The following is a 12979-nucleotide window of genomic DNA, read 5'->3' as shown; positions in this document are numbered from 1 at the left end:
TAATGAAATAGTCTGTGCCTGAGTTTCTGTGTGTTTCTGATTCTGCTGGCTCTATGAAGGCTAATTAACAAACAATGCACCTCAGCCCATCGCACAGTAACTAGATTCTCTCCAGCCTCCAGTTCCTTGATTCAGTTTTGTTGAAGCCTGACATGCGCTGGCCTCCAGTCAGGCGTGCAGACACACGGACCTGCCGGCCTTTTATGCTGGCTAACCTTTAAACAATAGTGTTCACATCTCCCCCAGTACAGTACGCTGCTGGAAGATTCTCCTCAGCTGTTGATGTTTCTGTCCACCATTTTGTGTGACAGTTTACAAAGCCTACCTGGCCAGGAGGTGACAGAGACCAGCTTTGTTTTTGGGTTTTTTAAATGAATGGATAATAAGTGAATATGTGGGTTTTACTTTGAATATGCAAATACGAGCAGAGCGTTTTGACATGGATTTGTTTCGAGCTGCACTCGTGCTTCACTGTGTTCTCCGTCCTCAGGAGGCCGAGACGGGATTAGTGCCGAGTGTCCAAGACTTTGATAAGAAGCTATCTGAAGCTGACGCCTACCTACAGATTCTGATTGACCAGTTAAAGGTAAGGACGCAACATCATCAAATATCATCTGGAATAATTCACACTTTCATGGAGATCATTTGAAGAGATGTAAACATGGATCAAATCATTTATTCCAAATTGGAACCTTAAATGTGTAAAATGTATCTTATAAATTACATACCTGCATTTGTGGTGGTCGACTGATATGTGATATTTAGAGAGCAGGGTGGTCGATGTATTGTGGGTTTCTTTCTCTTTAACAATAATACCAAATCAGACATTTATCTCTATTTATTTTAACACTGTCTGCATTGCCTCTGTTTTCTTAAGTAGGTCTGCATTGCACTTATTTTTATGTATTAAGTAAAAACATATCTCCAGGTATTAAAATGTAAAATAAACAAATTGTAGAATAAAAAATAAATAATTTGTAGAATAAATAAACATTTTTTGTAGAATAAATAAACAATTTTTTGTAGAATAAATAAACAATTTTTTGTAGAATAAATTTAAAAAAAATTGTAGAATAAATAAACATTTTTTGTAGAATAAATATACTATTTTTTGTAGAATAAAAAAACATTTTTTTGTAGAATAAATAAACATTTTTTTGTAGAATAAAAAAAAAAATTGTAGAATAAATAAACATTTTTTGTAGAATTAAAAAAAACTATTTTTTGTAGAATAAAACGATTATTGCACTTAACGAAAGCAGATAGCAGCACGTCTTTGTTTCTGAGAGACAACAATAAATAAAAAATAAATAAATAAATAAACAATGACCGTGTAGTTGCCTCCCCCGGTGTCGGTACAGTGAAACACTACAATAAATAAATAATCAGCCTTCTGAGTGCAGGCATCGGAGGTTTATCTCAAAATGGCATAAATTGACCACTAATTTGAATCCGTGTCATGACTTTCCTTTTATTTCATCTCTTCTCGAGAGCATTGCTGATCTCACTCTCGAAGCAGAAGTTAATAAAAATAAGATTTGTATTTAGAGAAGCAGCAGCTTCCTCTCACCTTCTTATCATTAGGACACTCGGTTCACTGTGTTCCCATCTTAGCTTGTTTCCGTCTCCTTTTCATCTCTTGTTCTCCGTCACTCTCTCGCAGCTGTTTGATGAGAAGATCAAGGACTGCAAAGAGGATGAATCACGCAGAGTGAGTACCAGCAGGGCCGCTCTGTCCTCTGTCCCCTGTCCTCTGCTCTTGTTCTCGCTGTCATTAGAGCCGAGGCTAACAGCGGGACAAGCCGGCTGACACATCGCGCCGAGGAATGAAAAAGGATTGTCGTCAGAGTGAAACATGTTTGTTATCTGTCAGTTTCAAGCCGTCTGAATATTTCTTTATTGCGTTGGTTCAGAAATGACCAATGTCCCTGATGTTTGTCAGCGTTCGTGTTGAGAAAGTAATTCTAGAATTGTTCATCGTATTTGAAAAGCTAACAAAACGGCTGCGACTAACGATGATTTTAATGTTTTGATTGAATCGTTTTGTCTGCACAATGTCACAGAGATGCACGTCAGAATTTCCCAGAGCCCAAACATGACGTCTTGTTTAATCTGATCAGCTGTTTGCTACACAAAGATATTCAGTTTGATATCAAACAGCAGCGAATGTCCTGACATCGGAGACGCTGGAACCAGATAAAAGTTTAAATCTTTGCTTGAGAAATAACATTATTGATACATAAGTGTATATAAGTGGATATGTGTGTGTCCTCCCTTGTTGTTTGTTCTAGTTTTAACTTATTTAACATTTTAAAAAATAAAATAAATGTCCACAAGTAATAAAAAAAATCGTAACTTTGTATTAAAAATAAACATATTTCTGAAAATATCTATTTTTATTTCACTTCACAACATTTATCAGCAGAATCTAAATATGTAGATTTTGTTGTTTGTTTATTTCCTCCAGTTTCAGCTCTGAGGATAAATGTTTCCATGCTTGTATATTATTGTTAAGATATAATTACAGATTACAGACATTAACTTTACAGCTGCTCTTTTTAAGACTCATCCACAAAAGCAAAGTTCTTCGCAAAACGTAACATTTTAGTCTTAAGTAAGTTCTCTTTTTGTTTCTAGCTGCTGGAGGAAGCAGTTCAGTTTCAGGGTTTCTCAGTTGTTGTTGTTACCGGCAGCTGTGTGATTCACTTCCTCCCTCAGATGAACGCCGGCTGCTTTGACTTGTTTGTTACTGTGACTCCACACAAATTGTAGATTTCCAAAGAACTAAAACTAAAGTTGCTGCAGTAAGTCACGAGCTCCATGTTTTCTACCAGTTCTGCTGTGACACGTGCTGCGTCGGTATCTGCTTTCTTTAACTGTTGGGTTTTAAATCTGTTTTCTTTCCTTTTTTCTTTGCAGAAAATTGAAAGTTTGAAGGAGACGACTTGTGTAAGTCAGATCTTAACACGTTTTCCTTTCTGTCTTTTTAGAGTTTACAAGTCAGTGAATTCCCCTTTCTGTCTTTGTCTTTCAGAGCATGGTAGAGTCCATCAAGCACTGTATTGTACTGCTGCAAATCGCCAAGGTAAACGCCACATCTGCACGTCGTTCTGTAGTTTTTGCTTCGTCACCGTAATCCCTGTTGTTGTGTGTGCACACCAGTTTCCTCACATGTGTCTCTGGGGTAGTTCCCCGCTTACAGCTTCTATCTGGGTCGGTGGTTGATGAGGGTGTAGCCCGGTACTCGTTTCATCACATGTTCCGTCCAGGAAGTGGAGCAATGCTTCATGTGGTTGTTAGGTGACACACTTTGTTTTTAAAAATAACTTGGAACACTTTCAAAAAGTATTTGTAGGAAACGTGTAGATCACAGATTGGCCTCGTGGAGCAATCCTGTTATTGACGGTGAAAGAAATGGAGGATCTCCACCATGTGATGAAAGGATTACTGCATGTGGCAAGTGGGTGAATATTAAGAAGCTCCGTGTGACGAGAGGGCTGGATCCCGCCCGCTCTCCACAGCGCAGATGCTCAGGATGCTTTTTGAAATGACTCGTCAACCTACACGAGTAGTCTAACATTGTCTTCTCAAAATTTTAAGGACCAAAGTAACGAACAGCAACACGCAAACGGACTTATAGTAAGTTTGACATTCTCCGTCTATGACAAAGATTTAAATCAAAGAAACTGCTAACTTTCTTTTCTTGCTTAATTTACTCTCCACTGTAGAACGATCCGATGAGTCAGATCTCTTTAGTGCATGCCGTCTCGTCTGGAGCTCTCTCTCATTCTCTCTCATGTCTTCCACCACTTCCCTGTTGATTGATTCAGTAATCTCCTCAATCCATCTCAGAGTTACATTCTTTAAGCAACGGTTGGGAACTGTTCTTTTCTTCATACGTGTGCAAACCTTTAATCCAGAAGATTGTTGCAGAGTGTGTGTGTGTGCGTGTGCTATACATGTGTGTTTGCATGAGGATGCTGCACTTCACCCACTAATTAGAGTCAAATAATTCACCATTGATTGATCGTGTACACGCTGCCTGCTCATTGAGCCAGTGCGCACTAATAGCTGAAAGCAAAGAGCACTTTACCGGCTCCGTCGGTGCCACGTCTTCATGACCGCAAGCTTTTTACTACAAATCACATGTGCTTTAAACTACTGACAATTATTTTCCAGAGCATTTAATATAAGTTAGATCGAATCCTTTCCTTTTTAGCATGTTGTAAATATCAGCGTGAATAATTAAAGCATGCATACGATTGATTACCCGTCACAGTACACGTGTTTTCAATAACACTCTGACCTTTGTGTGGTTTGAGAGCGTGCTACTCATTAATGAACAGGGTTCCAACGGGTGCTGGAAAGTCTTTGACTAGTGCTTGGATTTTAAATAAAGGCCTTGAAAATGTAGGTAATACAAGAGGCCAAGTGTGTCTACACACAGGCGACGCATTTTAAATCATGCAACTTTGTCGTGTTTTCTTTCAAGCTGCCACTCTTCTGTAGAATGTCACAAAACTATGTGCAATAATCAGTACATGTGTCATTTACTACAGCTGGAAGGTGCTGGAAAAGCTTGAAATTGCTTGAGAAACATAGGAACCATGAATAAGAGTGGGGGGGGGAAACACAACCATCAAACATCCTTTGACTTTATATTCCAGACGGCACAGACTGGAAGAAATGTGCAAACCGTCCTCGCTCATAACGCCATCATCGTGCAATCTAATGCTACAAAGAGAGTTTAAAGAGGGCGATATATTCACTGAACTGTGACGGTTGCGAGTAGAAAGGAAAGAAGGTGGGAGAATGAGGACTTGAGGGTAAATGTACACAGAGCTTGGACCCCCCTGTGCATGAACAGAAGCCAGTCGGTACCTGCAAAGGTTGAAAAATCAATTAGAAAACCTTCAGGATGGGGAATGGTTGGTCATTTAACTCCTCACAGCTCACAGGCCCGCACTGCTCTTAGAAGGGACTTAATCTCAGTCATTAAGTACAGTATTACGTAGTATATTTAGCACAGCATAAGCTCTGTCTATACATCGAACTGCATGTTTTTTTAAATGCATTAATCTTAGTGCTAAAGATATCTTTGCGGCTTTAGAACATCTAAACGTCTGTAATGTGGAGCCAATAATAAATGCACTGCAAGACCTTCGTTTGGAACACTTGCAGCAGTAGCCACATGTTTGATTGACCCTGCAGCGCGCGGCACCGCCAGGGGAATTGCCGTAAAGTGCAGGAATCATTTAAACCGATCCGGTTCACTATTCATATCGATCCTGACCGAGCTTAAAGCCGCCTTTAGCTGCGGCTCTTTCCCTCCCGCCTGCTTTCTTCTTTAGCTCCTGCTTGCAAGGCCGGGGTGGTCCCACCATGGCCGACCAATATTTCGGTAATTGGCTATAATTAGTAGCGCTCGCCTTACTCTCATGGAGACACGTGGGCGAGCCACGCATCGGGCAGCGCGGAGGAGAGGTGGGAAGGAAGGAGATGGAGGCAGGAAGCTTTAAGATTAGAGACAGAGAAGTGTGAACAGAAGGCCAGATGTCAAACCAATCTTATCTGCAGCAGTTTCCTTTTGATGACTCGTATCTAGAAACAAAAACCTATTAAAAAAACAGGTACATTAGTACAAGTCCATGCGTAGTATTTGGGGGAAGATTGACACACAGCTCAGTCGCTATCTTTTATTTATTTATTAGTTTGTCAGGGACACGTTACAATAACACAGATGAGGTTTCTACTAAAAGTACATCAGATTTAATTAAGCGCTTAATAAATAGTGACACTCATACATGATGCGTAAGTGAATGTGTGCACGTGTGTATGTGCATAATGTTTATAAGTATGTTTGTCCATGTGCATGCATGCACGTAGTCTTTGAGTATGTAATATTTGAGTATGTAATATATATATATATATATATATATATATATTATATATTTATATATTTTTATATATATCTATTAATATATATTTATATATATATATATATATATATATATATTTATTTATATATCTATTAATATATATTTATATATCTATTAATATATATTTATATATCTATAATAATATTGCATCCTGGCATTGTGGAGGTCTATGAGGTGTTATAGTTCTCCAGCCTCAGAGCGCCACCTAGTGGGCTGCGGAGCGACTGTTAGATTAAAATAATAAAATATTGGGTAGCATTTTTTTTTTTAAATCTAAATTGACATAAAAAACTTTATTGACCACATTTGAATATCATCACGACATCAGCTGGTTGTCTAGCTAATGCTCCCACGGACGCGCTGACACAAAATGGATCGTTTTTTAAAACTAACACGGGATGTGAGACAGGAAGAGCCCCAGAGCGCGGGGGGGGGGTGACCCTGAATAGATTACATTTGGATTCATAATGTCAGGCAGTGATGGGCGAGCGTAAACAGAATATTTAACTTGGTCATTACGGCGGACTGTGGAGACCTTTGTCTTTAGTTTGGGGAGGTGGAGCCCTGTTCGGGTGGTGTCTACACCAGCTCCTGTCTTCATGCTCACAGCCGCGTGTCGGGTCGTGTTTGACTCACTGCGCCGCTTCCCTTTGACCTCAAATGACTTCATCAAAAACTGTAGAAATCACAGATTACAGGTCAAGTTTGAGGATTACGCATCACATTGAGGAGATCTCATTCCAGTGCCACCAGAGAGCCCTGAGGGGAAGTTGTTGGGGGATACGGGTCGATGTTGGTTATGTGTTGTCATCCGTGTAAATGCATGTACACATGTTATGGTGGCACTGATGATCAGAACGTCCCCGCTGGTCTTTACCACAGGGAAATCAAAAGCTACAGAGTTAAAGCGTGCTGCCGGTTCAGTCTGCAGCCCAGTGGAGTTAATTAACTCCTTTTTTACACTGGACAGGCCGCGCAGAGGTCCTGCTGGGTACTGTGTAAAGCCTCTGTCGGGGTTTTGGATTTCAAGCCCTGTTGTTCAGATCGATTAGATTAATGAAACCTGGGAACAATCTTTCCAGGAAATTAAATGAAGGGACTTTGATCAGGGTGGTGTGTATTTTATTTCCCTGTTCTTGTTGTCGTGACGGTAGGAAATACCATCAAGCTGAAACATATATAACAAATACACAAGCTGTGACGTTGTAGTTAGCATGTCGGTACAATTCAGGATATGAGGCACAATTATTTATTTAATTTATTTACAAAATGAGATTGAAGACAAATAACAAAAAAGGCAAAACATTTACTTTATTGTTTCTTTATCAAATGTAAAGAATCCTTTTTTTGTTTTTCTTTCTGAGGTCGGGGACAAACAACACACTGCATCCTTCCTTTTCTTTGTAAAATACATTTTAAACCAAATCAATAAATGAATAATACTTCTCATCTTATCTTCTGACCGCTTTCATTTTCAAGTCCTCCGATTTGAAACCGAATGCATCTTTAATTAAAGATAAATCTTCACCTGCAGCCGCGTGTCTTTGATTCCTCGACTGACACGAGTGATGTAGCAAAATCAAAAGTAGATGGCGCCCTCTGCTGTTCAGAAAGTGTCGTTACATTCCTACTTATAGATGTTGATAATAAAAAGTTCTAGTTGTTTAATGTGCCTGGATATTAAAAACAACTTTATTTCCTTGTGTGACTGTTTTAAAGAGCAACACTGAGGCGAAACGCTCGTTTGCAGTGCTGGAAGTCTGTTGGACATCTTAGAACAGTTAGCCTGCAGTGTGTTGTTGCAGCAAGTGTGTGACGTTGTGTTGTTTTCGTTTGTTTCCTCCAGAGCACCATAAACCCAGTGGATGGGATCTTCCAACCCAATCTGGACACTCCTGTAGTCGACACCACGATGCCAACTCAGACCACACTACCCACAGGTACTGTGTGTGTGTGTGTGTGTGTGTGTGTGTGTGTGTGTGTATGGACTCAATCACCAGCTGTTCTTGAGAAGAGATTACAGTTTTCTTATTTGGGATTTGTTCTCCGATACGAACAGTCTACGCACACTGAAAAGCACGCTGATGCACATTTCTTAAATTCTACAGTTGTATAATGTTATAGGCTTTAAATGACAATGATGTTTTATCATTTATAATCATTTTTACAAAGAATTATGGTCTTTACACTCATGCTGAGCGAGTTATAGCATCTCAATGCTACTAAATGCGAAGCTTCCTGCAGAAGTTCACTTCAGAACTACTCCTGATGTGTTCTGGAGTCCGATGCTCCGCCCTCTTTAGACTTTACTTTAGCAGCTTTTCTTTTTAACTTCAGTGTGTGCACACGGCCCTGCGGTCTCGTGCCCTTTTATGTGGATTAGCGGGTCGTTTAGGCTAATTAGGATCAACTGGCACACGCTTTCAATTTCCGAGGACGATGGGATTCATCGTTATAGGAACACGGGTGAGAACAATTCTGCAGTTTCAGAGCAGGTCGTGAATCTGACGTAGGCTTTTTCTCCGGACGGTTCTGAAGAACACACTTTTGGAAGATCACAGAATTGTCTGAAGTGCCCGGGTCAGGTCCAGAAGTATCGTATTTATTATGGTTATTGAACTTTTCACGTATAATTCTCTCTGAAAATGAGTTTATGAATCCCTGTCATTTTGTTTGTCAGCACATAATTGATTTAAATGACGTCTGATGAAGATCTGCTGTGAAAATGAACCTTGCAGAGTCAGCCGATCTAATTTGAGTCTCTTAACGAGTTTTTGAATTGTCCAGCCGAAAAAAGTCCAATGTTGCAAAATCTTCTCCAACGAAAGCGGCCGCTGCACGCGCTCCTAAAGATGCTAAATCTAGCGAGGAAAAGTCGTCCCTCCGAAGCCACAGCCCCAAGATTCTCCCCATGAGCGTAAAGAAAGCGCCAGCAGCTTGTGGTGCACAGTTATAATGTGGTGTTGGCTTCAGTTCGAGGCTTCACTGCTAAATCCTCTTTCTCTTTTTACCAAAGACGCTTCTCAGGTGTGTAAATCAGACCAACGGCCCTCAACGTTACCCGTTGGTCCCGTCGTCACGGTGATGGGCAGTCTGCAGACCCCAACTCCCAACAGCACAGGTGAAAGTTCAATCCACTCATATCACAGCATTCGGATGCGTGAGAGGTGACGTGTTGTCGTAGGGATCGAAGGGGAGTCGCACCTCTAATGATGACGAGACGCATTTAATCTTGTGCTTTGGGTCGCGTGGCATCTTCAATAGAGATGCAACGTGTGAGTTTATCAGCTGATCAGGGTCGATCGCATGATCTTCAGAAGAAGATGGAAACAGAAGCTGCAAAAATACTTAATTTAGTGCATCGTCTCTCGTCTACTGGTGTTATTGTTATTGGTGGCGCCGCTTTCACAAAAACATCGAGTTACTTTCCGTTTTCCTTGCAACACGCTATTAGTGACACATTTAGAGACGCTGCTCTGCGCTCCTCCTCCTCTTCCTCGCTGCAACCAAAGCTACTTTCAAAGGAACCGAGTTAGCGACACGGCACAAGACACACTGCGTTGTGCGGTAAATGGAGCCTTCAGGGGATTAAAGGAGTCCGATCCAAACGCAGATGGCATCATTATTCTACAGACATTACAAAGTGCAATCAATATTGACTTCATAATGACGAGCTAAAGCAAAAAGAAGTTGTCCCGAGCTTCTTTTAATTCACAAGCAACAGGAAGCTAATGTAATAAAAAAAACTCGACCACAAGCGCAAAAGTAATAATAACATGAATTATTAGTGAACTTCTCCAGCCCGGAGTGTTGCTTCCACCAACGTAGTGAATAGAAAAGCAGAGGAAAGTGGAGGTTTGTCTTGTGTGCTGAGGCAGCAGCATTAAAATGCTGCGCTGTGCACTAAGCTGGCAGGATGCGTGCTCGAGAGCACTGTCAATACGCCCTGCAGAGGAGGCGTCGCCATGTTAAAGACGGCTCGATGTTTAATGTGCACAGACGGCTGCACCGCGCTCACCAATGAGTGCCGGCATAATGTGGATTTGACAATGACTCGTATGCTGTCCGAATAAAGAAGCCTCATTAACTAGATCCATGAAATGAAAAGGAAAATGCTGCAAGAGAGCGCCGACGTGACGCGCAACGTTTTGTATTTTCTGTCAGGGAGCGGCCCGTCTGGCCCCAGCAGCGGAGTCGCCTCCCCGGCTCACATCCCCCTCCCCTCGCACTCGGTGCCGGACTTCTCCTACTCCTCCAGCGAGGACGAGTTCTACGATGCTGACGAGTTCTACCAGAGCAGCACTTCCCCCAAACACTGCATAGAGTGAGTACATTACTGCCACGCTGTCGTCGCAGCTGCTTAGTGCAAATAAAAAAAATCACATCTGAGAAGCTTGCAACACAATATCCTGTGAAATCCTACGCACTCCTCATCTCTCCTGCTTCCTGTCTCCCTCCCTCCCTCTCGTCCTCAGTCCCTCAGGGCCTCAGGCTGCCTCCCTCACTAATGAAGCAACAGCACTGAAACGACCAGACACCACCGAGTCCCTCAACTCGTCCATGTCCAACGGCACCACAGATGCAGGTAGAAAGGAAAAACATATTATCTCCCAACTGTTTCTGCTCTAAACACTCAGTATTACCTCAAATGAAGGTCAAAGTGCATTAAAAACACTCCTCTGCTTGGTCTTCAGACCAGTTTGACAGCCACGATGACCGCGACGATGAAGGTGAGGGTGAGTCTGTGGAGGAGCACAAGAGCGTCATCATGCATCTTCTCTCTCAAGTGCGTCTGGGCATGGACCTCACGAAGGTAAAGACCAGCAGCTTATGAAGAGTCCACGCTCTCTTTGTTCGGTCTGCGTTTCTCCTTTCACCCGTTTACTCGGCAACGTGTTTTCTTTAGCCCACGCCGCAGCCGTTTCACAGTTCTTCTCCTCCGCTATATTCCACAGGTGGTCCTGCCTACCTTCATCCTGGAGAGGAGATCTTTGTTAGAAATGTACGCAGACTTCTTTGCACATCCCGACCTATTTGTAAGGTAATGATCGTCTCTCTCGTTCCTGCACGCCATCGTATCGCACACGTGTGTTCAAATGCGCGTTAAAGTGTTTTAACCCGTTGGTGTCACTGCCACTAGTATCGCTGAGCAGGCGGAGGCCCGGGACCGCATGGTGCACGTGGTGAAGTGGTACCTGTCAGCTTTCCATGCGGGGAGGAAAGGATCGGTGGCCAAGAAACCGTACAACCCGATCCTGGGAGAAGTCTTCTACTGCCACTGGGATCTGCCCAGCGAAACAGAGGAGCCTTCCCTGCACACGGTGAGAACTCACCTCTGCAGCCCGTTCGCTTTCTTAAACACTTTAATACGTGAACAAGATTCTGTGCAGGGAATAACCTCAGTGGGCATCAGAGCACCACCTAGTGGGCTGTGGTGGTGCTGCCAAGTGGCAGTAAATGGGCAGAAATGGGCCGTTGTGCGGAGTACTTTCACTTCACGTGCTTCTTGAAGCGTAGTCTTGTTTACGTAAGTCTGAATGCAGGACTTTTACTTGTCACACTGGATTTACTTCTTCCACCTCTGGGTACAAAAGGAGAACCAGAGCTGTGGATTAGCATTTACATGTTTCACCTCCGATTACACATCCTTACTGAAGCTCACGTTTAGCTGATGCTGCATATCAAAATGTGAAAAGGTACCACTTCATATGCAAAATGCAAACAAATAAACTTATATGGTCACCTTTGCAAACCACATGTTTCCTGTTTATATACATTTCTGCACACCTTGTTTACTTTGTCACATTACATTCTGTGTATTTGCACCGTCTCTTCTGACTTCCTCTCCTCCGCCCTGCAGGAGACGGTCTCAGAAGGTCCAGTACCGTGGTCTTCATCCAACAGTGTGTGTTTTGTAGCAGAGCAGGTCTCTCACCACCCCCCCAGTGAGTGACTGATTGTGCAGCTCTGCTGTTGATCTCATTTTGAATTAGGATCGTTGTAAAGACATGTTATTGATCTCTTCTTCTCTTCTCTCTGTAGTTTCTGCATTCTACGCAGAATGTTTAAATAAGAAGATCCAGTTCAACGCTCACATCTGGACTAAGTCTAAGTTCTTAGGGATGTCCATAGGTGTCCACAATATTGGCCAAGGTTCGTGAGAGCGCTGCTTCATACACTCCAAAATGTGATTATTGTTTGTACACACTTCCCTGTCACAGCTTCCTGTAGTAATAATAGTTTTTGGCGTCTTGTTTCAGGCTGCGTGTCGTGTTTGGAGCACGACGAACATTACATCCTCACCTTCCCTAACGGATACGGCAGGTACGTGTTGCTACAGTCACTTAATTACGTCTCTCTCTCCATTACAACGTGCGTCACTGACTCGACCCCGTCCGTCCAGGTCGATCCTGACGGTGCCTTGGGTGGAGCTGGGTGGGGAGTGCAACATCTCCTGCTCCAAGTCGGGCTACAGCGCGAACATCGTGTTCCACACCAAACCTTTCTACGGCGGGAAGAAGCACAGGATCACCGCTGAGATTTTGTAAGAAGACGGAAACTGTTTTAAATTCTAAGACTGATTATGGATTCAACAGCTGGACCTTTTTTAACGAATATAAAACGATTATTTTCTCTTTCAGTTCACCGAATGATAAGAAGTCTTTCTGCTCCATCGAAGGCGAGTGGAACGGAGTGATGTATGCCAAGTGGGCGACTGGAGTGAGTCTTTCATTAATCTATTTCTCTTTTACTATTTCATCAACGGATTGGATGTGTAGAAGGTCAGAGTTGATTTTGTAACCGGAAATGTATGTAGAAATCTATTAATAATAACAATAATACATTTAATTTATATATGTTTTACATAAAGGGTCCTAGTCCAACTTTAAAACTGATAAGTTTACACCAAAGAGTTGTTGGATAAATGAAATTAGAGACACGTGAGAGACAAATGAAACACGAGCCTGAGTCAAATCTGCTCAGGACATCTGTAATCAATTATTACTTTACAGTGGGGGGAAACTAGCAAAGGAAGCAAT

General features: G+C 42.2%; 1 protein-coding gene across 6 annotated transcripts in view; it reads left to right on the top strand.

Annotated features, from left to right (window-relative positions):
* osbpl9 (oxysterol binding protein-like 9) overlaps positions 1–12979 on the top strand; it is a 32548-nt gene that overhangs the window by 16299 nt on the left and 3270 nt on the right. For 3 of the 6 annotated variants that reach the window (XM_029429050.1, XM_029429054.1, XM_029429056.1), the window contains 17 exons: positions 491–586; positions 1664–1711; positions 2920–2949; positions 3035–3085; positions 3601–3639; positions 7786–7879; positions 8956–9060; positions 10104–10263; positions 10415–10524; positions 10634–10752; positions 10895–10980; positions 11080–11260; positions 11800–11884; positions 11982–12092; positions 12200–12263; positions 12343–12483; positions 12581–12659. In XM_029429050.1, the coding sequence (XP_029284910.1) occupies positions 491–586; positions 1664–1711; positions 2920–2949; positions 3035–3085; positions 3601–3639; positions 7786–7879; positions 8956–9060; positions 10104–10263; positions 10415–10524; positions 10634–10752; positions 10895–10980; positions 11080–11260; positions 11800–11884; positions 11982–12092; positions 12200–12263; positions 12343–12483; positions 12581–12659 (1599 nt within the window). The remainder of the gene's footprint in view (positions 1–490; positions 587–1663; positions 1712–2919; positions 2950–3034; positions 3086–3600; positions 3640–7785; positions 7880–8955; positions 9061–10103; positions 10264–10414; positions 10525–10633; positions 10753–10894; positions 10981–11079; positions 11261–11799; positions 11885–11981; positions 12093–12199; positions 12264–12342; positions 12484–12580; positions 12660–12979) is intronic. The other 3 variants (XM_029429051.1, XM_029429052.1, XM_029429055.1) reach the window with 3 other exon arrangements.

The sequence above is a fragment of the Cottoperca gobio genome, chromosome 4, assembly GCF_900634415.1.
Source record: "Cottoperca gobio chromosome 4, fCotGob3.1, whole genome shotgun sequence".
NCBI classification, from domain to species: Eukaryota; Metazoa; Chordata; class Actinopteri; order Perciformes; family Bovichtidae; genus Cottoperca; species Cottoperca gobio.
Note: the sequence above shows the minus strand (reverse complement) of the source record. Positions and strands in the feature narration are given on the sequence as shown.